Below are 25794 nucleotides of genomic sequence, written 5' to 3'. Positions count from 1 at the left end.
ATATATGACCATGGTACAAAATGGAATTACAATGCTCAAAATATCATGGTATGAATATTGTACATAACCAGAACATTATGGCCCGGTTTCACAGACAGGGCTTAGATTAAGCCAGGCTATGTGGCTTTTTTTAAACGTGCCTTAGACAAACACATTATTGGTGTGCATCTTTAGACAAAAATATGGCACTGACATATTTTAAGATATGCCAGTGCAAGTTGCTTTTAGTTAAAACAGTGCAAACATGTATTTTAGTCTGGGACTAGGTTTATATTTTAACTTGGCACACGTCCATTCAAAGCATAGCACAACCCCAATTCCAGAAAAGTCCAGCATTTGTTAATTCTCTTGAACCTTTATTTAACTGATAAACATAAAAAGAAAAAAATGTAAATTTTCACTGACCAACTTAAGTGTATTCTGTAAATATAAACAAGTTTTGATTTAGATAGCTGCAACACACTCCAAAAACATTGGGAACTGGGACAGAGGCAAAATAAAAGTGAAAAAATTAAAGGTAAACTGTTTTGAAACAGTCCACAATTAGAGGGTGAATAGGTGAGGGTATCGTGAGCATCTTTACCAGCAAAGATGTGTCATGGCGCACCACTTTATGCCAAATATAATGAGAGAATTGTCCAACAATTAAAAAAATATACATTTTCAATTCAAGATTGCAAATTATTTAGGTCTTTCAGTACAGCATACATTATATATTTAGAAAAGTTTCAGGGAATCCAGAGAAATCTCAGGGCAAGGCAGGAGATCCCTCATATGCCCTCATATGGCTTTGCATGAGAAACCGTCATGCTACTCTGTTAAATACAGCCTCATGGGCTCAGGAGTACTTTGGAAAAACGTTATCACTTAACACAGTCTGCCGCTGCATCAAGAAACATAACTTGAATCTCTGTTACGCGTCAGGAGAACGCTGTTCCATGCATGCCGGTGAGTTCTCTAGGCCCGAGCTCATCTCAAATGATCCAAAACACGTGTGTGCTGTGGTCAGATGAGTCCACGGTTTCGCTTGTTTATGGGAAAAACTGACATCAAGTTCTCAGTCCCAAAGACAAAAGGGACCATCCAGACTTGATGGTATTGGGGTGCATCAGTACAAACTGTATTGGTGACTTCCATATGTGTGAAGGTACCCTTGACGTGGAGGCGTGTATTGTGATTGTACAGAGACATTTAAAGGATTAGTTCACTTTTAAATAAACTTTTGCTGATAATTTACTCACCCCCATGTCATCCAAGATGTCCATGTCTTTCTTTCTGCAGTCGAAAAGAAATTAAGGTTGTGGATGAAAACAGTCCAGGGTTTTTCCCCATATAATGGACTTCAATGGGCTCCAAGCGGTTCAAGGTCCAAATGACAGTTTCAGTGCAGCTTCAAAGGGCTTTAAACGATACCAAACGATGAATAAGGGTCTTATCTAGCGAAACGATCAGTTTCTGCGAGAAACCAAGCAGCTTTTATGCTATTATTTTACCTCTTAACAGATCGTCTCTGAGCTCCGCCATAACTTCCGGCAAGTAAGGTCAAATTAGATCGTGGTCATAGAAATATCGATAGTAGATGCCTCATTCTACTGATCCGTGCAGTCGCTAATGAGGCATCTACGTATCTATGACCACGATCTAATTTGACCTTACTTGCCGGAAGTTATGGCGGAGCTCAGAGACGATCGCGTTCGTCTGTTAAGAGGTAAAATAATAGCATAAATTGCTCGGTTTCTCGCAGAAACTGATCGTTTCGCTAGATAAGACACTTATTCATCGTCTGGTATCGTTTAAAGCCCTTTGAAGCTGCACTGAAACATTTGGACCTTGAACCGTTTGGAGCCCATTGAAGTCCATTATATGGAGAAAAACCCTGGACTGTTTTCATCCAAAACCTTAATTTCTTTTCGACCGCAGAAAAAAGACATGGACATCTTGGATGACATGGGGGTGAGTAAATGATCAGCAAAAGTTTATTTAAAAGTGAACTAATCCTTTAATGGCATCAAGATGACATCTTTCCTGGGAAGCAAGACAATGGCAGGCCTCATTCAGCACATTAGACACTCTACACTGTAGAGTGGATGTGCATAACTGCCAGCCTGCAGTCCAGATCTGTTATTGAAAATATATGGCCTATATTGAACAGGAGAATCGGACAACAATAACCAGGTACTGTTGAGCAGTTGTCTTGTGCAGAGGTGTCAAATAACGAAGTACAAATACTTTGTTCCCTTACTTAAGTAGAAATTTTGGGTATCTATACTTTACTGGAGTAGGCTCATTATTTTTCAGCCGACTTTTTACTTCTACTCCTTAACATTTTCACGCAATTATCTGTACTTTCTACTCCTTACATTTTAAAAATAGATAGGTTATTACCCTGTTGTTGCACATACAGGATTGAGTCCAAAGTGTTTGTTACATCTTCTAGTTAAATGTGACATTGTTGCCATTAGCTATATAATTATATTATTAATAAAAATTGAGCATAGTACAAACCAGGAAGGTATCAATCAGAAATATTAGTTATTTTTTGATTAATCACTTGGATTAATCATTCATTTTGACAGCACTAATGTTTATTGTATATAGACAGCCACAGGGGCGCCGCTAGCAATTTTGGGCCCTATTAAAGAATATGATGTTGGGTCCCCTACCGCACCAACCTAGCTATCCTGTTACGCAGGAGTTTCCTGTGTCTTGCCCTGGCATACATACTGAGCGATTGTCTACTCATTCTGTTTATTCTGGTTTAGATCTTGGACTGTTTTTGGAACTCTTTGACCACTCTCTGGCTACCTCGACCTTGGACTGTTTCCTGGCTAACTGAACTTACTCTGGCTCCCACGACCCTGCACTGTTACCCGTGTTTGAAACCTCGCTGCCTGCCCCGATCATCAGCACTAGCTTACCTGAGTATTCTTTGCCTTGCCCATACCATTCCTGTCTACCTATCAATACCCTGTCTGTCTGACTTTGTCACTAATTAAAGCTGCAAATGGATCTCTATGACTCTGTGGATTCATTACATATCTCAAATCTTTGTCGGCAATTTAATAATACTGACCAATTAAGCTCCGCTCACTCAACCCAGAATGCCCCAAATTGGCTGATGAAACATTGATTAAAATTAAGATACAATTTATACTAAACAAAATTTACTTTAAAGGTCCCGTTTTTCCTGTTTTTTTGAAGCTTTGATTGTGTTTACAGTGTGCAATATAACATGTGCTCATGTTTCGCGTGTAAAAAAAACTGTATTTTTCACACAATTTATTTCACTGTCCTAAAAGCGGCTTGAGGATTTCCTTATTCTATGAAGTCCCTCCTTCAGAAATAAGTAACGAGTTCTGATTGTGCCAGCGGTTCCCGTGTTGTGATTCGACAGCAGCTTAGCGCACGTTGCCCGGAAAGGTCACGCCTCTTACCATAACGGGGAGATGCATGTGCTCAAAGTACAGCGTCCCTGGCCAAAGAAAGGTGATTTGACTCCGGGATGAAAATAACAGCGTCTCGACGACATGGCGACAAACACACTCTACAAACCGCTACAAACGCAACACTTCCTCTTCTCCACGTGGGAGAGCAACAAGACCACGCCCCCTTTTTTGCGTGTTCTTGTGGGCGGAGGTTAGTCAACAAACTGCTCTACTGACGTCATTAAAGCAGGAAGTACAGGGATGTAGTCCAAACCGGCCGTTCGCTGTAGGCTTTGAAAGGGAACTTCTGTTAAATAAAATATCTCGCTTGGCATTGAACTTTGAGCTTTATAATTTTACAGGTATTATTTATGCTCTAACAGCAAAATTACACACTAACTAAAGTTTGAAAATGGGATCACGAAGAACAGGACCTTTAAAGAAAGGCTTTCTACAAAAAAAATCCTCTGACCCACTCCATGTCTCCAGGCATTGCGCATCTTATGTGTCCTTTCTCACTCATGCTGTTCACTTTTCACAATCAACATAGATTGACAGATTGACAACATATATAGACATAAAAAAATTACATGATATTTAAACATAAAACTAAATAACTTTTCTTAATGGCTACAAGAAGTATATTAGCCTACAGTACAGAGAAATTTAATGTCGGAGTGGGATTTGAGCAAATGTCGTTTTATCCGTGAGCGTGAGCGGTTGCTGGATTTTGCCGGAAATGCAGAAATAAGCCATCATTTTGTTATATTTGTATACATTTACATTCCAATAAACGTTATTGATAACATGCTTCTGAAGTTTGACTTTTTGCACCATTACAATACTTATAGCCAGGCAACTAGTCATCATATCTTCCGCTCAATGAAACACGTTAATGCTCAGTAGTACACATGGTTCTTTAATGTATTGTACTAAAATGCATTCATTTTCAATGGGCATATATGCGGCTGAAACATCCCAAATTCTTCAACATTAACATTTTAATATAACATTATAGCCATTATGGCCTTTTGGGTTTTTTTGAGGAGGTGAGGTAGTGCACTAAGCTTTTGTCCTTAATGGCATTTTTTCCCCTTACATTACTTTTGCTTTTATACTTTAAGTAGTTTTGAAACCAGTGCTTTTACACTTTTACTTGAGTAAAAAGCTTGAGATGATACTTCAATATGATTATCCCTAGTATCTATACTTCTACCTGAGTAATGAACGTGAATACTTTTGACACCTCTGGTCTTGTGTAAGGCAAGATTGGGCAAACATTTCACATAAAAATGCAACATCCTCAATTCCCAAACATTTCAAAAGTGTAATTAAAGGAAAGGTAATGTGACAGAAGTAAACATGTCCCTGTCCCAACTTTTTTGGAGTGTGTTGCAGCCATCAAAATCAAAATTTGTTTACATTTGCAAAATTCAATCAAGTTGGTCTGTGACATTGAAAATCGTTGTGCTTTTGTCAGTTAGATAAAGGTCAAGAGAGAAGTGACAAATAAAATGTCCCAGCTTTTCTGGAAATGGGGTTGTATCACCATGGTACATGCCCAAAAAAGATTATGGAATTAAACTGACTAGTGTATCAGGGCCTAATAAACATGGTATTACAGTGGTACATATCAAAAAACATTATATTACCGTGGTACACGTCCAAAAAAACCCATGGTATTATAATGAAGCATGTCAAAAACCACAGAACGTAACTGAAAACAATGTATTAAAATATAATGACGATCAAGTAGAGAACATAATGTTATAGTCTACAGGATAATAATATCGCGGTGACGACGCGAATCGATTTAATGTGCGAATTTGAAAGTGAAAAACACTTTATCAGGCGTTATACTTTTACATTACATTTTTATTGAAAGAAAACTAAAAACAAGTGATTTTCAATTAAAGTAACATTAATAATACGTTCTTTGAAAAACAGAGACCTGAGGTAAAATGCGCGCGTGCTTGAATCTCACCTGTAGCTTGACGAATTGCTCCTTTTCCGCAGCTAAAGCCTTTTCAGATTTATCCGTTTTCTCGGTTTTCTTCGATTCGGTTTTCTTTGAGGCCATGTTTTACTCCTTCCTCAGATGAAACCAATTGTACAAATGATCGATTGAGTCCCAACACACACTCTCTGACACACACACACACACACACACACACACCTGAAATCAACCTGTCACGTCAACGAGTCACATACAGGTGAGTTTCTTGACAGGCTTCCTCATAATTTACTCAATCTGAAATTGTATTTCAGTCAACCAAGTCAATGGTAGCATGTAAAGACCTTTATTGTTCTCTTAAATGTCCCGAGATTATGCAAACACACTGTTTCAGTGGCTTTTGAAAAGGCTGATGGCTCATTGTCCTTACTGTGAGAATTACACTGGATTTCAGGTGTAAAATACAATGATCTAGACTAGAGCCACTTCACAATTCATTATCTTTGAAACCAAACCGGTTAGATGACAGAAGAAACTGGAATGACAAAAAACAGCCAGTGCCATTGTGTCATCTTGCAAGACGGGTTTAACACTTGAAGAAAGTAGTTTATAAATAACAACAGTCTTTACATCTGTCTAGTCAGAGGTAGTGCTTTGTGTAGGATTAATCACTAATGCTTTTTTTAGTAAACATATCATAAAAATAGATTTTGATTTAAAATGTTGAATTACAGCATCTGTAAAAAATTACTTGTTAGCTTTGCAAAAATCTTTGGTTGCAAAAATGGATTTATTTTCAGAAGCAGGGAGAGAAGATGGACAGGGATCCGCCGGTTCTCCTGGCTCCATGGGTTACTTGCTTCCTTGTAGCAAATGTGCGCTGCTTTGGGAGTCACGTTCCTTTAGGAAATGAAGGAGGAAATGCCATTTAGTTGCAGTTAAATCTTGAAGCATCATTTATACTATGCCTTAAATAATGAGTTGTGTGATGTAATAAGTAATCATACTTGTTTGGCTGCCCTCCTGGCTCTGGATGCCGTGGTTACTTTGGAGGTGACAACCAGCATCACAGTGTGTGGGGTTTTCTGATTTCACTGGGCTGGCAGATTTCTTGGCAGAGCTTTCCAAACTTGCAACCATTTCCTGAGATTCAGCCAGCAGACGCTGTAAACGGCTCGTGGATGAGCTGAAGCCATCCTGCGTGAGATGCAAATATACATGCGATAAATACGGAGGTTGATAACATGGATACCGCTCATTTAAATTTGCCTAAAACAAACAGATGATCAGCTAAGGAAAAATAAAGATCCCATTCAACATGACTAAAAGAATAATAATTATTATGAATCAAAATACTTTTTTTTATTTAAATCATAAACATGAAATTAATAAACAAATATATTTCTATTGTAATAATAATATTGTACAGTAAAAAAGCATTAATTAGAATAATAATAATCATTATTATTATGAATCAATATACTGTTTTTATTTATTATTATTAAATTATAAACATTAAATTAATAAAGAAATATATTACTATTGCAATAATACTATTGAACTGTAAAAATAGTACTCACTAATAATTATTACTATTAATCAAAATTGTATTTTTTATTATTTACATTTATTATACATTTACTACTGCAAAAATGATTGCACAGTACAAAATTTGTATTTATTAATAATACACTAAATACTATTTTTATTTAATTATAATTTAAATTATAAAAAAGTCAAATCAATAAAGAAATGTATTACTGTTGCAGTGATACTATTGAACTAAAAAGGAGTATTTAATAATAATAATTAATATTATTAATTATTATTATTTAAATTATGAACATTAAATCAATAAAGAAATTCACTCATAATTATTATTAATCAAAATACAGTTTTAATGTATTATTATTTAAATTATAAACATGAAATCTATTAAGAAATATATTACTATTGCAATAATACTACTGAACTGTAAAAATTAGTATTTAATAATAATAATTATTTTTAATTTTAATTATTTACATTACAAAATTAAATCAAAGAAATATATTACTATCGCAAAAAACTATTGCACTTTACAAAATTAGTATTTATTAATACTAATATACTAAATACTATTTTTATTTAATTATTTTAATTTAAATTATAAAAATTAAACCAATAAAGAAATATATTACTATTGCAGCTATGAGTATGTAAGTAAAATGAGTATTTATTAATAATAATCATCATGTTCATCATTATCATTATTATTATTTTACCGTACAAATATATGCAATTTAAATAAATTTGAAAATGCAGCAATTTTCTTTCCTCTGATTTATGCATGATAACTCATTTGGGTTTACTTTTCAGGTTGGAAAATCCAGAAATCCATATAAATAAAGAAAAATCGCATCCCTGATAATAAAAAACTATATATGTTGAGTGCTTGTTGTGATGTGGTGGACTACCTCATTGCCAAGGAGTTCAATGCTTATTGTAGAATCGGGTAAACTGACAGAGCTCCGCCTACTATGGTGAGAGGGGGAGGGACAATCCAGGTGAAGGCTCACATCTGCCACGCTAGTTAACAAAGAGAAAGGCACGATTATTATCAGGCCAACAACATCAGCTGTGTTCGACTTGAAGCGCACTGCGTAGACCAATCGGTGTATGACATCAAAGTACCACGAGAGTGATTCGAAAGCATACGGAGGCGGTACTCGCGGTACTTTGATGTCATTTACCGATTCAGCGCCACTTCAAGTCGAACACACCTAATAGCATTGTTTTCAAAACATGCCCACGTTAAATCTGCAAAGAAATCTGCAAACTTTAGCGCAAGGAATTTTAATATGGTAAAATGTGGTAAAACAGAGCTGAAAGTGCTCTGTGCTGATGGAAACATAAAATGATCGAAATTCTGATGGGAGACATTATTTTGGCAACAGGGTGCAACAGTGCCCGCTCACTTTTTCAGTGGCCTTGGTTCTGGAAGTATTTTTCCCATAGAGATTTTAAAAAGTCCAACCAGCTATGAGGTGCATCACACATTACAAACCTAGATTTGAAGCAAAAGCTCATTTGAAAATCGGACAAAAAACAAAGATATAAGACTTTCTGGGCCCTATCATATACCTGGCACAATACGACGCCAGGCAAGTGTTTTTGCTAGTTTCAGCCCGACGCAGTTCTCATTTTCAAGTACAGCGCCACGTTGTTTAAATAGCAAATGCACTCACACCCATCTGTTCACCCGTGCTGGTCTGAAAACCAGGTGTGTTCAGGTGCATTGTTGGCGTGTTGCTATTTTGAGGAACTGAAAACGACTGCGCCATTGACCAACAAAAATCTGCTCTAAAGTCAATAGTGCAGTATTTTTGTGTTATTTAAAGGGTGTGTTAGTAATATGCGCCTATAGGCGGGTGCACAACGCGCGTACACTCTGCTTATTACACACACACACAGGGACACGCAGCAGCACACAAACATTTTTAACTATTTAAAAAAAAAGGATTCCTCTCTGGAGAGCATTCAGTCTTTCCGCTCGCAAAGTCCTCCATGTTAATAGCGAATCCGCCATGGTGCGAGCGCAACTGGCTTTTAAAGGGAATGGGAGATGAGACTCTGATTGGTTTAATTCCCGTTACGCCCAAAACACACCCATGACTCATTTAGAGACTAGGACCTAGGTACAACCCTTTGGACCATGCGCCTGGAGCGCTGACCGTTTTTTTCAGTCGTTAAACTAGCTAAAGTGGATTCGGACACGCCCTAAGTGCATATGTGCTCAGATCATTTAAATAGGGCCCACTTTGTACTTAACGGCTTTACAATCAAATCAAAGCATTGTGAATTATTGGATTGAAATAATCACAATCGATAAATATAAAACTATTGATTTAAAGATGTTGATTAATGTATCTAGAATATTGCAAATTGTGCATAAAAATATATACAACTTTATTACGTTATTCGCAGTGCATGTGAGTGGGCAGCACTACAGAGCTTTTTTGGCTTGATTTGCTAGTTTTGATTCTCTGATTGGTGGAGATTTCTTTGCAGAATCATGGGTAATGTAGTTTTACTTCGGGAAACCAACTGTTGCACTGTTTTGTGCTGCTGGAGGCACATAAGATATACGTTTCACCTTTAATAAACAACCAAAAAGGAAAATTGATATTGTCATTCAGTTTGCATTTTTAACGTTCCTGCGTGCCGCTATCAACGCCAAGGTCATGGGTTTGATTCCTAGGGAATGCATGAACTGATGATATGTAAACCTTAAATGCAATGTCACTCACTTTGGATAAAAGCATCTGCCAAATTAATGAATCTTTTATCCAAAACACAAGCAACTTTGCATTCGGATTCTGCAGAGCTTTTTATGCAGGCCTACTCTATACATGACTACAATCTAACTCAGAAGATAAAGCTAGTGTATCCTACCAAGAGAATCTTGGATTGATGTCCACATCGACAACACAGACAGGAGTTCCTGTCTCTGCATCATAGTCAATGACGGCCATTAAATCCACGTCAGCTTTAGCCTCAGAATAAACTGCCTGGCTCTGTGGAGCTTCTGATGACCTGCTAGCGTTATCACAGCAGTGAGTCGGAGGAGCGGAATGGAATGACAACTCAACACCGTTGTTCAATCTTTCCTTCTTTTCCATCTTGGCCGACTCTTGTTCATTGACATCACACCGGCAAGTTGTGCAGGTGTTCTTCACTCTGTTGGCGCCTGAGCAACTTTCCTCTATGGCTAACTGTTCTGCGTCTTCATGGTTTGTGGCGCTCAAAGTTGCAGCAAAGTCGGTCTGCGTTTCCATTTCGACACAAGGATGCTGAAATAAAACCGATGGGGCATTTGTGCTTGTGCTGTGGCACAGGGTAGACATTAGCCCTGTTTCTAGTTCTGTCCCTTGATGATCACTGTATTCTAGCACATGACTGGCTCCTAAACCAGAATCAGCCCTACGAACACAATAACATTCATAACTCGTCTGGACCAGGGTTATTATCCTTAGCTAAAATGAAAATGAAAGCTAAAATTTTAGATTTCTAAAACGAAAATTAGCCTTGGCACCCAACTGAAATAAGCTGACGTTGAAGCACTTTATAATATTAATAACAACTATAACAGCATAGAAAAATACTAAAATAACACTGGTCTGGACAGAAGTGAAGCCAGTGGCTGAAATAAGCAATTTAATTGTATAATACACTGCACATTGTAGATGCCCACCTTTCACGTGACCTTTGACCCTCATGGTGTCGGAGTGTCTCTCTGGCACTCTCCAAGTTCAGCTTCATCAGCTGGAGGTCATTCTGTTGGTTTTCACACACCTGTCACAAATACATGCACCAATCGTTACACTATCAGTCGTTCATTGTGTCCTAACTTGGTGTGAAGCAAATCACAACCAATCAGAACATCGGATGCTGTAGATACAGTAATGTGGAGCAGGATTATAGACCAATGAGATTTCATGGAGGGCGGGGCTACCTAATCTAATGTGATAAAAAAAAAAAAAACTTGGCTGGTTAGGACACTACTATATTTTAAACATCATATATGCTGGTTGGTTTCGTCACGCCATGCTTAAAGGGATAGTTCACCCAAAAATGAAAATTACCCCATGATTTACTCACCCTCAAGTCATCCTAGGTGTATATGACATTCTTCTTTCAGACGAATACAATCTGAGTTATATTAAAAAATGTCCTGGCCAATCCAAGCTTTATAATGGCAGTGAATGGCAGCCCAAAAAAGTGCATCCATTCATTATAAAAGTGCTCCACACGGCTCTAGTGGCCTTCTGAAGCTAAGCGATAGATTTGTGTAAGAAAAATATCCATATTTAAAACTTTATGAAGTAAAACATCTAGCTTCCACCAGACCGTCTTCCGTATTCAACTTACGGAAAAAGCGTAACCGGTGTGACGATGACAATGGATGTAGTGTAAGCGTCTGAACTGCGAGAGGCGTTACACTTTCTGCGCAAGCTAAATACAGTAGGCGGTCTGGCGGAGGCTAGATATTTTACTTTATAACATGTTAGATATGGATATTTTTCTTACAAAACTCCATTGATTTGAGGGCTTCTAATTTTTGGGCTGCCATTATAAAGCTTGGAAGAGCCAGGATATGTTTTAATATAACTCTGATTGTATTCGCCTGAAAAAAGAATATCATATACACCAAGGATGGCTTGAGGGTGAGAGAATCATGGGGTTATTTTCATTTTTGGGTGAACTATCCCTTAAAAATAACTAATAGAAAAAAATAAAGCAATAAGCCCCGTGAAGCTGTGGTTTATTGGGAATTTAGAACTGCTAATGGGCATTGTTAGGCACAACGCAGAGCTTTTTATAAAACGGCTAGTCCATAAAAATATTTATTTTATTATTTATGTAAGGAGGTCACAGGTGTATTTTTGTAGACTAATTAACGGCTTCAAACACGGCTCAACCAATCAGAATCAAGGATGGAACTATCCATTTTATAACTCTGATTTAAAAACATAGACAAACATTACAGTTTGTTTGAAACTGATAAAAGATTACGAGTGCTTTTTTAGAAAAGATCACGTAAAGGACCAAGTCATGGAAAAGGAATGCAGGAAGTCTTAGATGTATGCTGACAATCCGGAAAAACTGCTCCAGAATAACAAATGGGAAGGACAGAGATTTCGAAAAAATGAATGCTGGCTGACATTGGACGATGAAAAAAAGAGGGAGTTTTGAAAAAAACATTACCTGCCGCAGACAGACCAGCTCAGATTCAGCTCGAGCCTGTTTTGATCGGGATAATTCAAGTAATTCCTCCCTCCAGGTTTTATCTTCATCTGGACAACAGACACAACAACCTCCATTCAAAAACATTCATCATCAAGACTATACAATATGTTTCTGCACCAGTAAGTGTTTGTTTAGGCATTATTGCTGTTTATTAACATTGTTTTATTTGCAGGTTTCATGCACTCTATGGCTCTGTTCCAAACCCAACAAATTTGTGTCTTTTGTTCTTGTTTGTGAAAATGAATTTAAGACAATTACTGACAATTTAACACCTTTTTGAACATTTTTCAAAACGTACCAAACATTCTCGTTTCTGCAACTCTGAAACCTTCAACACCATTAAGGCTAATACATTTTCAGATTTTTAAAAATGGATTATTAACAGTCATGAACAGTTACTTGAAACTGAAATAAAAGCATTGCCTCGCAGTATTGATTACATGCAGTAGCTACGATAAAAAACAGGGTTTCCCAAAAGTTAATAAATACATAATTATAATGAATTAAATAATAAATATGTAAAATTTAAATAAACAACTCAATTTAAAGTAACAAATAAAAAATTAAACACTTAACCCTTAAAGACCTAGAATATTTTTAGGGCGCCTGACTACTTTTCTTTGTTTTCCTCACCCATTCTAGCAGTTAGCATCAAGTATCATATATCATTTTAAACAGGGGAACATGAAGTTTCCATCTAGCGCATTTGAAGTCCCAATTTTACATTTATTTAGTCTAAGAATGGATTAAATTAATAGAATTTTAAGAACAACGGCAGCAAAAATGTGGTGTTTTTACTGTGAACTCAAACAGAACTTCATGAACTTTGGATTTTTTCCTTGTTCCGTTGTTTTAGACTTCCAGATTAAATTTTGTCTACATGTAACAATCCCTCAGCAAGTTATAGCCATTTATTATAATATTATTCTAGGCATTTTTGAGTGAAAACAGGTGTATTTTATTAACTGACAATGTAGATGTGTCCAAAAAAAGTTCAGAGAAACATATGATTGGTGGTTCAAAACATAGATATACATAATAAAGGCTAGATGTCTTACAGCGGAGCCTCTAACGTCATCACCGGCGGCCATCTTGTCACAGGCAAGCTTTCTGGCGGGCTCTGTGGTACCTGATCTAAGGCGAGTGATCTGCACGAACACAAATACTCTTATCTCGCTGAAATCTTGACGGATTTACAAATGGTTTGGTTTCTTTCAAACATTATTAACGTGGCTATAATTCTGTATGTTTGAACAAATTATGAATAATTATTCATAAGTATGCAGTGTCATAACTACATCTCTGACATTTATAACAAACCAAACAGTTTGAAGTTATGGTTATTTAAAAAGTACATGCAACATTAAAACACAATGTTACGAGTGAGCGAGCTGACTGTGACAAAATGGCCGCCAGGTGCGGACGTCGACCTCCATTGGCCAGCAGCACGGACGAGACATCTAGCCTTTATTATGTATATCTATAGTTCAAAAGACCAAACATTATGTTTATTGGTTAAGTTAATGACAGTTTCAACAAATCTGGGCACCAATCATAGGGTGGGGGGTGGGGGTAGAGGGGGTTCGACTAATGATCAACAATCGTTTCTGTTTGGCTCGGGGAACAACCCACATGCGTTTCCTTGACGAATCAATGCTGCAGCATCCACCCTCACCACAGAGCCTCTGAATAATCAATCGCGAGAAATGTGATATTTCTGAAAAGCTGAGATTCTCCTCTTTAGGGTTTAAAAGTTATTCAATATTTTAGAACAATAGTTATTTTTAGCCGCGGAGGGCTGTCTCGTCTTTAAGGGATTTTTAATGTTTTTAATGTTTTAATGTCTCGTCTTTAAGGGATACATTTTTAATGTTAAAATATGAAATGCTTTTAAATACATTTAAGAAGTTGCATCAGAGAACTGTGAACATGCAAATGTTTTCTTCAATTATTGAAATATTAACTTAATATTTCAGGAGGTACTTCAAGTAAACATCAAGTGACATACTCATCCTCAGAAGTTCAACGGCAGTGATCTCTTTCATCAGCAGCTGGTTTTCCTGCTTTAAGCGGATGAGTTCTTCCCTCTGGCTGTTATTCTCAATGGTTTTTTCCTGAAGCTCAGCTGCAAAAAAGAAACATACCGAGAGCATCCTTTATTTGTCTTGTAATAGATTTACAGTAAGCAAGAGACAGAAGAAGACATGGGAGGATTCCCAGAGAACGCCAATCATGACTCTGGGATTGTTAAATAACCCTGTCTACCTTTTAGCTGTGTGTTTTCATGTCTTCCCTCTCTGAAGAGGTGTTTGTGTTCCTCCGATTCTCGCAGTGTTTTGCTCTCACGTGTTCGCAGCTCTTCAAGTGATCTCTCTAGGTCACAAAGACGACCAGACAGTTCTAAAATGTGATTTGTGGCCTCAATCACATCTTTATCCTGATAAAAAAGGGGGGAAATCATGCACTTAGATGAATGTGTCTGATTAAAAGGATATAAAATAAAGGATGTGTGTGTGAGTGTTCTGAGTCTCTGCTACCTTCAGTCTGAGCATGGAGCTGAGCTCTTCCTCGCGCACCTGCAGCTGCCCCACCTGGGTTGACAGCATCATGACCGTGGATTTCAGACTCTGGTTCCTCTCCTATGAGTGTCATCAATTGATACAAGATAGAAGATAAGAAATTATGGGACATGCTAGGCCAAAGGCTCTGCCTTAAAAAAAGATAAGAACAAATTTGATTCACCTCCAAGTCCTGCTCTTGTCTGCTGGTGTTCATCTGTCTCCTGCTCAGCTCGTGTAGTTGATGTTGGGTGCTGTTCAGCTCTCTGTGCGAGTCTTTCTCTCTCGCTTCCGCCACCTTCATCCGCCTACTGAGAGTTCTGATCACCTCATTGCGCTTCTCCAGCTCATCTATGCAAACATGAGCAGTCAAATACACTATACAGTTTTTTTAAAAATAATTGACTACTTTTATTCAGCAAGGATGGACATATGAAGATCTTTTTGATGAAATCTGAGAGCTTTCTGTCCCTTCATAGACAGCTATGCAACTGACACTTTGAAAGTTCATAAAGAGATCATAAAACTAATCCATATGAATTAATCATTTTAAGAAATTAAGAAATTTTCTGAAGAGTCTCGATCGCTTTATATGATGAACAGATTAAATTTAGGCTTTCATTCACATATAAACATTGATCAGGAAACATAAACAGAAGCTCAAGCAAACCTGCTTGGCACGTGAGAACAGAAGCTCAAACGTGCTGCGTAACATGTGAATGAACCTCACTGGTTCTTGCGGAAACTCAAACGTGATTCGTAACACACGAGAATGAACCTCATTGGTTCTTGCTGAAGCTCAGTCGTGCTGCGTAACACGAGAATCAACCTCATTGGTTCTTGCGGAAACTCAAACGTGATTCGTAACACGAGAATGAACCTCATTGGTTCTTGCAGAAGCTCAAACGTGCTGCGTAACACGAGAATGAACCTCATTGTTTCTTGCTGAAGCTCAGTCGTGCTGCGTAACACGAGAATGAACCTCATTGGTTCTTGCGGAAGCTCAAACGTGATTCGAAACACAAGAATGAACCTCATTGGTTCTTGCTGAAGCTCAGTCGTGCTGCGTAACACGAGAATGAACCTCATTGTTTCTTGCTGAAGCTCAAACGTGCTGCGTAACACGAGAATGAACCTCATTGGTTCTTGCGGAAGCTCAAACGTGATTCGAAACACAAGAATGAACCTCATTGGTTCTTGCAGAAGCTCAAACGTGATGCGTAACACACGAGAATGAACCTCATTGGTTCTTGCGGAAACTCAAACGTGATGCGTAACATGAGAATGAACCTCATTATCATTGGTTCTTGCTTCTGTTTACAAGAACTGATGTGTGCGTTGATGAATGTTTATGTGTGAATGAAAGCCTTAATTTAATCTGTTCATCATATAAAGCGATCGAATCTCTTCAGAAAATTTGGACTAAACCGCTCAATTCATATGGATTCGTTTTATGATTTCTTTATGAACTTTTTGACGCGTGACAAAGTGTCAGTTGTGTAGCTGTCAATGAAGGGACAGAAATCTGTCAGATTTCATCAAAAAGATCTTAATTTGTGTTCTGAGGATGAACGAAAGTCTTACAGGTTTGGAACGACATGAGAGTGAGTAAATGATGACAGAATTTTCATTTTTGGATGAACTACACCTTTAAGTGTTTAATACAGAGGTCTTAAAGGTACAGTATCAAAAACAACCGGTTTGATTCTACGCGACAGAAAAAAGGGGAAATGGTCATTAAAACTAAATTAGTGTGTTTGGTGCAAAACTATAACTGAACTTCACACTGGATTCACTCTCACCTTCCAGTCGGGAACATCTCTGTTCCAGGATCAGCACTCTCTGACGGTCCTGCTCCCAGGACAGCAGCTGCTTGTGATGGGCTGTTGCCATGGCATTGAGCTCCTGGTCGCGGTCCTTTAATTCTGCGATGAGAAGCTGCAGCTCCAGCCGCTGCCTCTGCATGGTGGAGACCTCCAACCCATTATCTGGTGTCTAGAAACATCACAAAAATGGGCCAATACTTCATTAATGCGCCACAAACCCATCAAACTATGCCAACCCGTTTTTAAATCAAATAATACTCTGGAAAACTGGGAATTATCAAGCAAATGTGGGAAATCATTTAAAGCCATTTCAAACTAAACGCGTGTACCTGGAAATTCTGCGTCAATGAAAAAGAGGATGTTGGTTTTGAGAGATCGTGCAAACTCAGTGCTGCTGGTCTCGTTCTGTTTTCATCTCGGAGCTCGGCGGAGGAAACATCTGGAGTCTCATACGCAGCAAAAAGATTCTAAAGAATAGAGTATTATAAAATAAGCATCAAATCTCTTTTATTTGGCAGTCATTTGAAATGTAACTGCTTAGGATAACCATATTTTGATTACTGAAAACCAGGACACTCTGCCCGGCAATGAGATACTCAAATGATACTCGCAGTATACTCAAAGATTCCTTATTAATTTCAATACATTTAAAGTATGCCCCCTCTGTATCGATAGAAAATTGTTATATTAGGGCCATGACAGGACTCGAAAACAGGACATGTCCTGGGAAAACAGGATGTTTGGTCACCTTATAACTGCTCAACACAAAATCACAATTACTACAAATACAAAGGAACAATTACAGATTGCAATATAGAAAAAATTTGCAATATAAACAATGCAAACAGAATGTAAAACAATATAGATTAAAAGTGTGGAAAAGCATGCATTATGTTTACTGAGAGAAAGCAAGATTTGCAATGAAAGTGGGGGGAAAACATTAGTTTTTAGAGGATAGGACATTAGACCAATTTAGGCCACAACTCGTGTTTTATCATCTCTAATTTCCACATTTTAGAATAATCATAAATTCATCAAAAGAATGAAAGAACACAAATGCAAGGAAATTATACAGTGACTAAAAATATACAACAAATTAATACAAACAAATTATTTTAGCTTCTTCAACGCAGACACCCATTGTCTATATTCCAGCTCTGTAATGTTACACCCTCACAACCAACATCATGAGATGCTTTTTAAATAGGATTCATATGAGTTTATATTTCCAGGTGGTCCTTTGCTTTCCACCCACCTCATTCATTAAAGAGTGATAATGTGCATAAAACAATTAAACACAACCAACCAACCTTTTTTACAGGAGTACTGTGCCAGGGCTCCACTGGATATCCTGTAAAATCATCACGTTACTTAATGCAATCTAATAATCATCACGATTTGAATTGCATTATTGCTGCATGATGTTTATCACCTTTTAACACCGAAAAACCTCCAGGAGTTTTAGAGTTTCTTCTGTCTTTTAACTCCTCCATCATCACAGCGGACAGGCAGACTAATAATAACACTGACAAATATCTGGACTAGTCCTCAAATAACATGTAACTTCACTTTAAATGAACAAAACACCAGCGTTAACATAATCCCGATGCACACTATTAGTAGCGTTGTCTGTTTATGACACAGAGTTTAGAGCAATTGTTTTTAAAGATCCATTATTTAAATGTAAACAATGCACTCGGGATTAAAAACAAACATATAATTGTCATTTAAACATCCTAACTCCAAGTCCAAACCACGAATAACTTATAAAAATGAATTAAAATGTGCATTTAAAATTAATTCAGAGTCATTGTGAAATGTGTCTGACAAGAAGCGGGTGATTATTTTCGGCATGTTGTGGTGAGCTGCGCTGAACGAGGCGTCCACCGCGATGCCTGGTTGAAAAGATTCGTTCAAAAATAGCGTTATACGTATTCATTTTGTGAAATTACATAACATGCCTTATCTAAACATATCTTGCATATATTAAAATTATTAATTCGCTATTACCCTAAAACACCCCACCACGACGTATGTACGTAATACGGCATAGGCGCAAACGCAGTTGTTGCTCTGCCTCAGAGAGGCGTTGTCAGGACCCAAAGCCAAATCAGACAGTGAAGGTGTGCTGAGCAACAGTGAGACTCTTTCACCCTTTAAAGAACATCCGCACGAGTTAATGTAATAATGATCAAGGTGTTACTCAAAAGCAAGTTATACTGAGATCATATCGACGGGGTATGTATGAGATTGAGCGCGTGGTTGCTGTAGGAGAGCTGTGATTAGCAGTGGTGGCTAATGAATGGGTGCTCAGTGGTGTGGATGGATGGTCATTGTGCGGAGGCTTCGTGATTTAACTCGCTGTCAGTGGCTCTGGGAGATGTTTGAACTATATCTGAATGCATTTAATAGTGTAATAAGAAGCTTCGAGCAGACCCATTGCATCTGATGTTAGTGTGTTGGTTGGTGTCTCTAAAGCACCACTAGGGTGTTGCTGGTACATGACATTTGAAATGTTTACATGCGATTACATGCATATTTATTTGTGATTTTATGAACCAAATTGAACGTTTAACAAATTTAAAACTATTATAATGATTTCCAAACGGTTGATCAATAGTGCACATGTGGAAGGTCTGTCTGCTGTCAAATGGGCCTTTTGTAATGAGATGGACAGATCTGCACAGCTTTGGTTATGGCATTTTACGTTCAACCCAACAACGCATGCATGACGTAATAATGCCTGTAGTTATGTATATCTGTTATACATTAAGTATAATAATCCTATTCTTCAGACATACCACGTCTGTATGCATGTCATGAAGGCACCATATTGTTGGTTTTGACAGTGGTGCTATTTTTTTGTTAACTTAACACTTTCCACAAGCTGTATGTGCTTTTTTTTATTGGGTGATAGCTTAGAATTTAAAGGCACAGTTCACCCAAAAATGAAAATTCTGTCATCATTTACTCACCCTCAAGTTCTTCCAAACCTGTATGAGTTTCTTTCTTCTATTGAACATAAAATAATATATTTTAAAGACTGTTGGTAACCAGACACCCATTGACTTCAATAGTATGTTTTCCTAGTACACGTGCCACTCTCCTCGCACGAGGACATCACATTTTAGTGAATTTTTTTAAAAGTCTGGATGTCCTGTAAAGAGCACATTCAGGCCTTTTTTGTTTTTCGAGGTTTCAACAACTTCTCCTTGGTCTTTAAAAATGACTGATCAAATTTAGCACTCTTGTGGAAATAAGATCATATTTTGTAATTATCGTTTAAATCTTGACTAATTTGTTATAATCAACATCTTGGGAAAATGTTATGGAGTTTCTAATCAAGATATGACTTTTCTGTTACAAAACAGGGCATTGATTTCATGTCGAGGACACTGGGACTTAAAAATCATGTTTATCAGGCATTTTAGGAGACACGACAAGTGAATAAAATATTAGATATTATTATGAAAATGTTGCCAATTACTCCCATTATTACACTTCTTTCATTACATGTTGCTCCAATAACACATTAATATGCAAATTAGAGACAGTGCATAGATACATGCATTGAATGGGAAAACGCATGTGTCGCCATTTTACCCACATATTGCATAAAGCAAAATGGTATCTCAATTCGTTCTGTTATATCTTTCATAACATAGTTGAGAATCAAATCCTGAAACCTAAAAAATTGATTGGTGAATGAAAAAAGAAAAAAAAATCCCATTGTTTTTGTATATATATGTAATTTTTTTTTTTTTTTACTACTGAGTCCCGGTGTCCACGTACAAGGACATAGCATAACGTATGAATAAAATATAATTTTTCAAAAAAATCAATGCTCTAAACAATGTAATGACATGACAAAATACTAAATTCAAATGACATAATTTTCCTGGGTAAAGGAGGATGGAAGTCAATGGGGTCAACTATTTGATTACCAACATTCTTTAAAATATCTTATTTTGTGTTCAACAGAAGAAAGAAACTTGTACAGGTTTGGAACAGGGTAAGTAAATGATGACAATTTACATTTTTGGGTGAACTATCTCTTTAAGCTATCATGAATCCGTTTGCTAGTCACTGTGCATCATCTTGAATTATGACTGTATAATAACCCTTCCCTATGGTTTGTGTAGATTCATGTACTATGGCTACTACTGAGAATGCAGAGTCAGGTTTACCAGAATATAAAGGGGATCGGGCCGACCCAGATGCAAAATACCCACTGAAAGTCCTTTACTGTGGAGGTAAGAAAATACACAACTGGTATTTTTGGGGAAATGCACATTTTTAAATGTTATTCTCTTAGTATATTGGTTCACAGCTGTGTAATATCTGTCCTATTTTACTTGCAGTGTGTTCCCTGCCAGTAGAGGTGAGTACATATGTTAAAAATGATTGATTAAAAGATTCTTGACGTACGGTAGATGTTGTTTTAGAATTATTCAGTGAAAACTTTATGTTGGTAGAAAGTGAATGAATAAAACATTTCTCTTTGCTCTGCTAGTACTGTGAGTACATGCCAGAGCCAGCCAAATGCAAACAGTGGCTTGAGAAGAACTTTCCTGATGTGTTTGCTAAACTGACTCTTGGTAAGTCAAGTTTCCTTCACAGCAACTTTCATATAAAGTCACTTTTGAGGACTGTTTGATCTCTGAGGGTATTTTTCTTATTGGACATATTTGGTCAGCATCTTTATGATGTGCTCTGATGTATTAGTTTGCCAGTATTTTCTAACTGAAGTCACTGCTGTTGTGTAGGTACAACACTCAAACAGGAATCAAGAGGAGGAGGAGGAGGAGGTGGTGGTGGTGGTGGAGGAGGTGGAGGAGGAGGTGGTGGCGGCGGTGGTGGAGAGGTGCACCCTGCAGGAGAGGAAGAGGAGAAGAAGAAACAGAAGAGAGGTAAAACATTTTTTTATATTTAGACATCTATAAACTAGGGGTGTGAATTGTCGCTGGTCTCACAATTTGATTCAATTATGATTATCATGTCAACGTTTCGATTCGATATCACGATGCGTTGCATCCTCAATTTTCAATATTACTGCACATGGCTACATTTGTCAATTAAAGGGATAGTTCACCCAAAAATGAAAATTAGCCCATGATTTACTCACCCTCAAGCCATCCTAGGTGTATATGACATTCTTCTTTCAGACGAATACAATTTAGTTATATTAAAAATGTCCTGGCTCTTCCAAGCTTTATAATGGCGGCCCAAAATTTGAAGACCAAAAAAGTGCATCCATCCATTATAAACGTACTCCACACGACTCCGGGGGGTTAATAAAGGTCTTCTGAAGCAAATCAATGGGTTTTTCTAAGAAAAATATCCATTTTAACAACATCTAACTTCCACCAGACCGCCTTCGGTATTCAACTTGCCAAAAAAAAGCCTATCTGGAGCATACGTGTTTTGAACTGTGAGAGGCGCTACACTTTCTTCCTAAGTTTTTATACATAAGACGGTTTTTCATTTTCATCTTTTGGGCAGTCAGATATATGACTGAGATTCATTCTTTAGACAGAAAGTACACTTCCTGAATGTGGCAAATATCAAACACAACTTAAGTCACAGCAGACGACAGGACCACTTAAAACGAAACACTGGTAAATATTAAATGCGCATGTCAAGTAGTGTTCTTAAGTTACAATAACGCTCACACACGAGCTTGTACACACACACTTATATGCACACAAATGCAGCCTCACACACATGCTGTAAATGTTAAAATAGTGGGTGTATTTTTTTTATTACTCGATTTTGTGTTTCGCCTCCCTTCGCCATTTTACGCTAACACAAGAAGTGTAAATATGTGACGAATGATGTCAGAGAAACATCAATAAGCTATAATCGATTATGGTCTATTACTGCATCTATGCAACGATTAACTTCAACACCCCTACTTTAAACATAAGCATTTGCATGCATGTGCTCACGATGGTGCTCCCAAGTTTGAATCTGTGTTATTTTTCCGGTGGCATTGCACACCACATCCAAAACTTTACTGAGGCCCTGTCCACACGAACACAGGTATTTTCAAAACCGCAGCTTTTTCTACGCGGTTTGGCTGTTCGTCCACACGCAAACGCAGTATCCGGTTACTGAAACCGGACTTTTTTGAAAACTCCGGCCAGGGTGAAGATTTTTAGAAACTCCGGTTACAGCGTTGTCGTGTAGATGGTGAAACCGGAGATTTCGGCTTGTTAAGTCAAAGTGTACGCCGTTCTCTTCTTTGTTTGACGTTAGTTTGTGCGCCGTTATCGCTTTTGTTTAACGTTACATGAGTCGAGTCTATGCAATGGCGGACGTAGCTTTTAATAACTCTGCTAACAGCGCTTACCACATGTATACAGATACATGCGCAGTTATCTCATTGTATTGCAGAACAGAGGCGCCAGAATGCAATAATACAACATAGTAAGGCAAGTGTGTGAAGCTTCAGTCCACTTGGGCCTGCCCCTGTGTACAGTTACCTGTCACTGAGCCCATAGCATCCCTCCGCGGATGGGTCCAATGTGGAAAGCAGGCAGCCAATCATAGCGCGGTTTTGCGTTTTCATGTGGACATAGATTTTTTTTAAACGGTGCTTGTGTGGACGCGATTGTTTTTTTAAACGGAGGAGGAAAAACTCTGGTTATAAAAATACCCGTGTACGTGTGGACTAGGCCTGAATCTCTTAACTGTCCAATTAAAACATTTATTAGAGAGAAATTTTACCGTGCATTTTGGTTTTGTCATTGGTTATTGATATGATCTTCATTACCAGGCTACTTTCATTTGTATGTCGTTTAATTCAAGCATATCTCTGTTATTATAGTATTATTTATATGCTATTATAGATTTATTTATATTTTGAAATCTTTTTCTTCTTCTGTATTTTCAGTTCGTAATTTTGCAATGTTTAAAAAAAAAAAATTATTAGTTATTTCTATTTAGCCCTCATTTATTATTTTTCACACTTTTATTTGAGTTAGTTGCCAATTCAACATTTCTCATTTTAATTTAAGTTTCTAATCTTTATATTTTATTTCAATTGCTGAAAATTACAGATTTTTGTTCTGGCTATGAGAGTCTTTCATATTTTCTCATTTGCAGGTGGAAGAGGTCAAATCAAACAGAAAAAGAAGACCGTCCCTCAAAAAGTCACGATAGCAAAAATCCCAAGAGCTAAAAAGAAATACGTCACGAGGGTGTGTGGCTTGGCCACTTTTGGTAAGGCTGCGATTGTATTTCGAAGTCTGTCTTCATGTTTATCATGCTTGTTGTTTACCCTGCGGTAACTTGTTATTCTGTGGTCCACATCAGACATCGACCTTAAGGAGGCTCAGAGGTTTTTTGCTCAGAAATTCTCCTGCGGTGCCTCAGTGACAGCAGAAGACGAAATCATCATTCAGGGAGACTTTACAGATGACATCATCGACGTCATCCAGGAAAAGTGGCCTGAGGTGAGCAAGCATCCCAGATGGCAGCGGTAAATCCGATGAGATGAACCATTATCAAAGCTTTTCTTGACGTATTCTCTAACCCGACAGGTGGATGACGACAGCATCGACGATCTTGGAGAGGTCAAAAAGTGAAGCCCCATATGCACTTTTACTGAAACTGATGCGACGTGACACAGCAAACCTGGCCAAATGTACACATTGACATAAAGCCCTTTTATATCTATTTTATTTACTGTATAGAATTTCCATGGACTTGGCTTCATCCTTGGGGTTTTTCAGTTCTTGATAGCTGCTTTGTCACTTGGTTGCCAAATGTCTGGAATGATGTGACTTAAAGCATTTCACACAAGCAAACAATAGGCTAATAAATTTCGGTCTCATTCGACACATTCTGTTGTGTATCGTTTCTTTTATCACTGCATCCAATGCAACACTGTGGCCTTTAGTTTGATGTACAAATACATTTTGAAAGTGTATTCATATGACATGTCTGCTTAAGAAAATAAATAAATGAATCACTCACCCGCATATCGTTCCAAACCCGTAAGAGTTTATTTCTTCTGCAAAACACAAAAGGAGATCATTTCATGAATATCCTGTAGGGTGAATTCATACACTGTCTCTTACAATTGTGACTTACTTTACAGTTTCAATAAGCACCCAAAACAGTTGGCAAAATATCCATGCGGCTCGTTGATCATTTTCCAAGTGCTCCAATTGGTTTTGGTATAAATGGTACAGAAAAATCATTGCGGCTCCAGTCCAGTAGGTGATGAAAATACTCCTTTTGCCAACATCCATTTGAATATCAGAAATGCCACAAATTTATTTCTACAAAAATATATCTGTTCAAAGGTTACAATGCACGCTGAACCAAAGTTCTACCACGCACTTATAACTCTTATACTCCTCTAAAGCCGCTAGTCCACAGCTGTGAACAGTAAGCAGTTCAAAGACCCCCGCTGATTAGATTCATACACTCCTGCTCAGTCTGACGGACTCTCAAATCCTCTGGTACCAATTTATTCACATGTCCTCTATGGGGAGCAGGTCCTTCAGCGCAACGGCCCCTAGATGCGGGAACTCTGTCCCCTGCATCTTCATGAAGTCTCCTGCCTTCCCACCTTAAAAACATTTGTTTACTTCTTTGTTTTGTTGTAGTTGTTTTTTTCTGCTTATATTCTTCGATCTCTAGTATCCATGTCATGTACTTTTCTCTTTTTATTTCTGTTCTAGTTGTTGCTGTACTTGGGTTTGTAAAAGTGTGTGTGTGTATATATATATATATATATATATATATATATATATATATATATATATATATATATATATATATATATATATATATATATATATATATATATATATATATATATATATATATATATATATATATATATATATATAATTATATATTATACACACACACACAGCTCTGGAAAAAAAATTAAGAGACCACTTAACATTGATTTCTCAATGTTAAGTGGTCTCTTCATTTTTTCCAGAGTTCGCTGTCTATCTATAGATTTGTTATGATTAAATTATTAAGAATAATTAAACCAGATATGAGATATCAGTTGGCGTATAAAAAAAAACACTGGAGATTTTTTGGATGCATAGCAAACAAATTTTGCCTCCTTTGGCATATAAAAAAAAAAAGTTTAACAAAAAAAATATATATATAATTTGTTTTTGCACTGATATTTTTATGACAACAACATCAATAATGGCCCTCACAAATTTCATTAGAATATTGTAATGCAAAAAAATCTTGTTCTCATTATT

General features: G+C 37.3%; 3 protein-coding genes across 6 annotated transcripts in view; 1 reads left to right on the top strand and 2 right to left on the bottom strand.

The window, feature by feature from the left end:
- Window positions 1–5625, bottom strand: part of hip1r (huntingtin interacting protein 1 related) — a 33944-nt gene extending 28319 nt beyond the window's left edge. Inside the window, exon 1 of the mRNA XM_079804918.1 lies at window positions 5410–5625. Coding sequence (XP_079661044.1) covers window positions 5410–5505 — 96 coding nt within the window. The 5' untranslated portion in view covers window positions 5506–5625. The remainder of the gene's footprint in view (window positions 1–5409) is intronic.
- An 82-nt stretch (window positions 5626–5707) lies between these two features.
- ccdc62 (coiled-coil domain containing 62) lies at window positions 5708–18650 on the bottom strand. 2 transcript variants are annotated; one of them, XM_079805013.1, is made up of 14 exons: window positions 17985–18428; window positions 17863–17903; window positions 16882–17019; window positions 16529–16721; window positions 14911–15077; window positions 14706–14807; window positions 14434–14605; window positions 14177–14293; window positions 12127–12215; window positions 10613–10713; window positions 9814–10341; window positions 7836–7947; window positions 6387–6576; window positions 5708–6279 (listed from the first exon to the last, which is right to left on the bottom strand). In XM_079805013.1, exons 1-14 carry the CDS (start codon window positions 18046–18048, stop codon window positions 6272–6274), a joined length of 2022 nt encoding a protein of 673 aa, XP_079661139.1. In that variant the 5' UTR covers window positions 18049–18428; the 3' UTR covers window positions 5708–6271. The 2 variants fall into 2 exon arrangements, with proteins under 2 accessions (XP_079661139.1, XP_079661140.1); XM_079805014.1 differs by lacking the exon at window positions 9814–10341 and having other exon boundaries at window positions 17985–18650.
- denr (density-regulated protein) lies at window positions 18639–24398 on the top strand. 3 transcript variants are annotated; one of them, XM_079805065.1, is made up of 8 exons: window positions 18639–18690; window positions 20695–20805; window positions 20914–20933; window positions 21066–21150; window positions 21319–21462; window positions 23660–23776; window positions 23870–24009; window positions 24097–24398. In XM_079805065.1, the coding sequence occupies exons 2-8, from the start codon at window positions 20706–20708 to the stop codon at window positions 24139–24141; spliced, it is 651 nt and encodes a 216-aa protein (XP_079661191.1). In that variant the 5' UTR covers window positions 18639–18690; window positions 20695–20705; the 3' UTR covers window positions 24142–24398. The 3 variants fall into 3 exon arrangements, with proteins under 3 accessions (XP_079661191.1, XP_079661190.1, XP_079661192.1); XM_079805064.1 differs by having other exon boundaries at window positions 18651–18790; XM_079805066.1 differs by lacking the exon at window positions 18639–18690 and adding an exon at window positions 20540–20564.
- Window positions 24399–25794: the final 1396 nt, after the last annotated feature.

Source organism: Gobio gobio (genome assembly GCF_949357685.1).
Source record: "Gobio gobio genome assembly, chromosome: 22".
Lineage (NCBI taxonomy): Eukaryota > Metazoa > Chordata > Actinopteri > Cypriniformes > Gobionidae > Gobio > Gobio gobio.
Note: the sequence above shows the minus strand (reverse complement) of the source record. Positions and strands in the feature narration are given on the sequence as shown.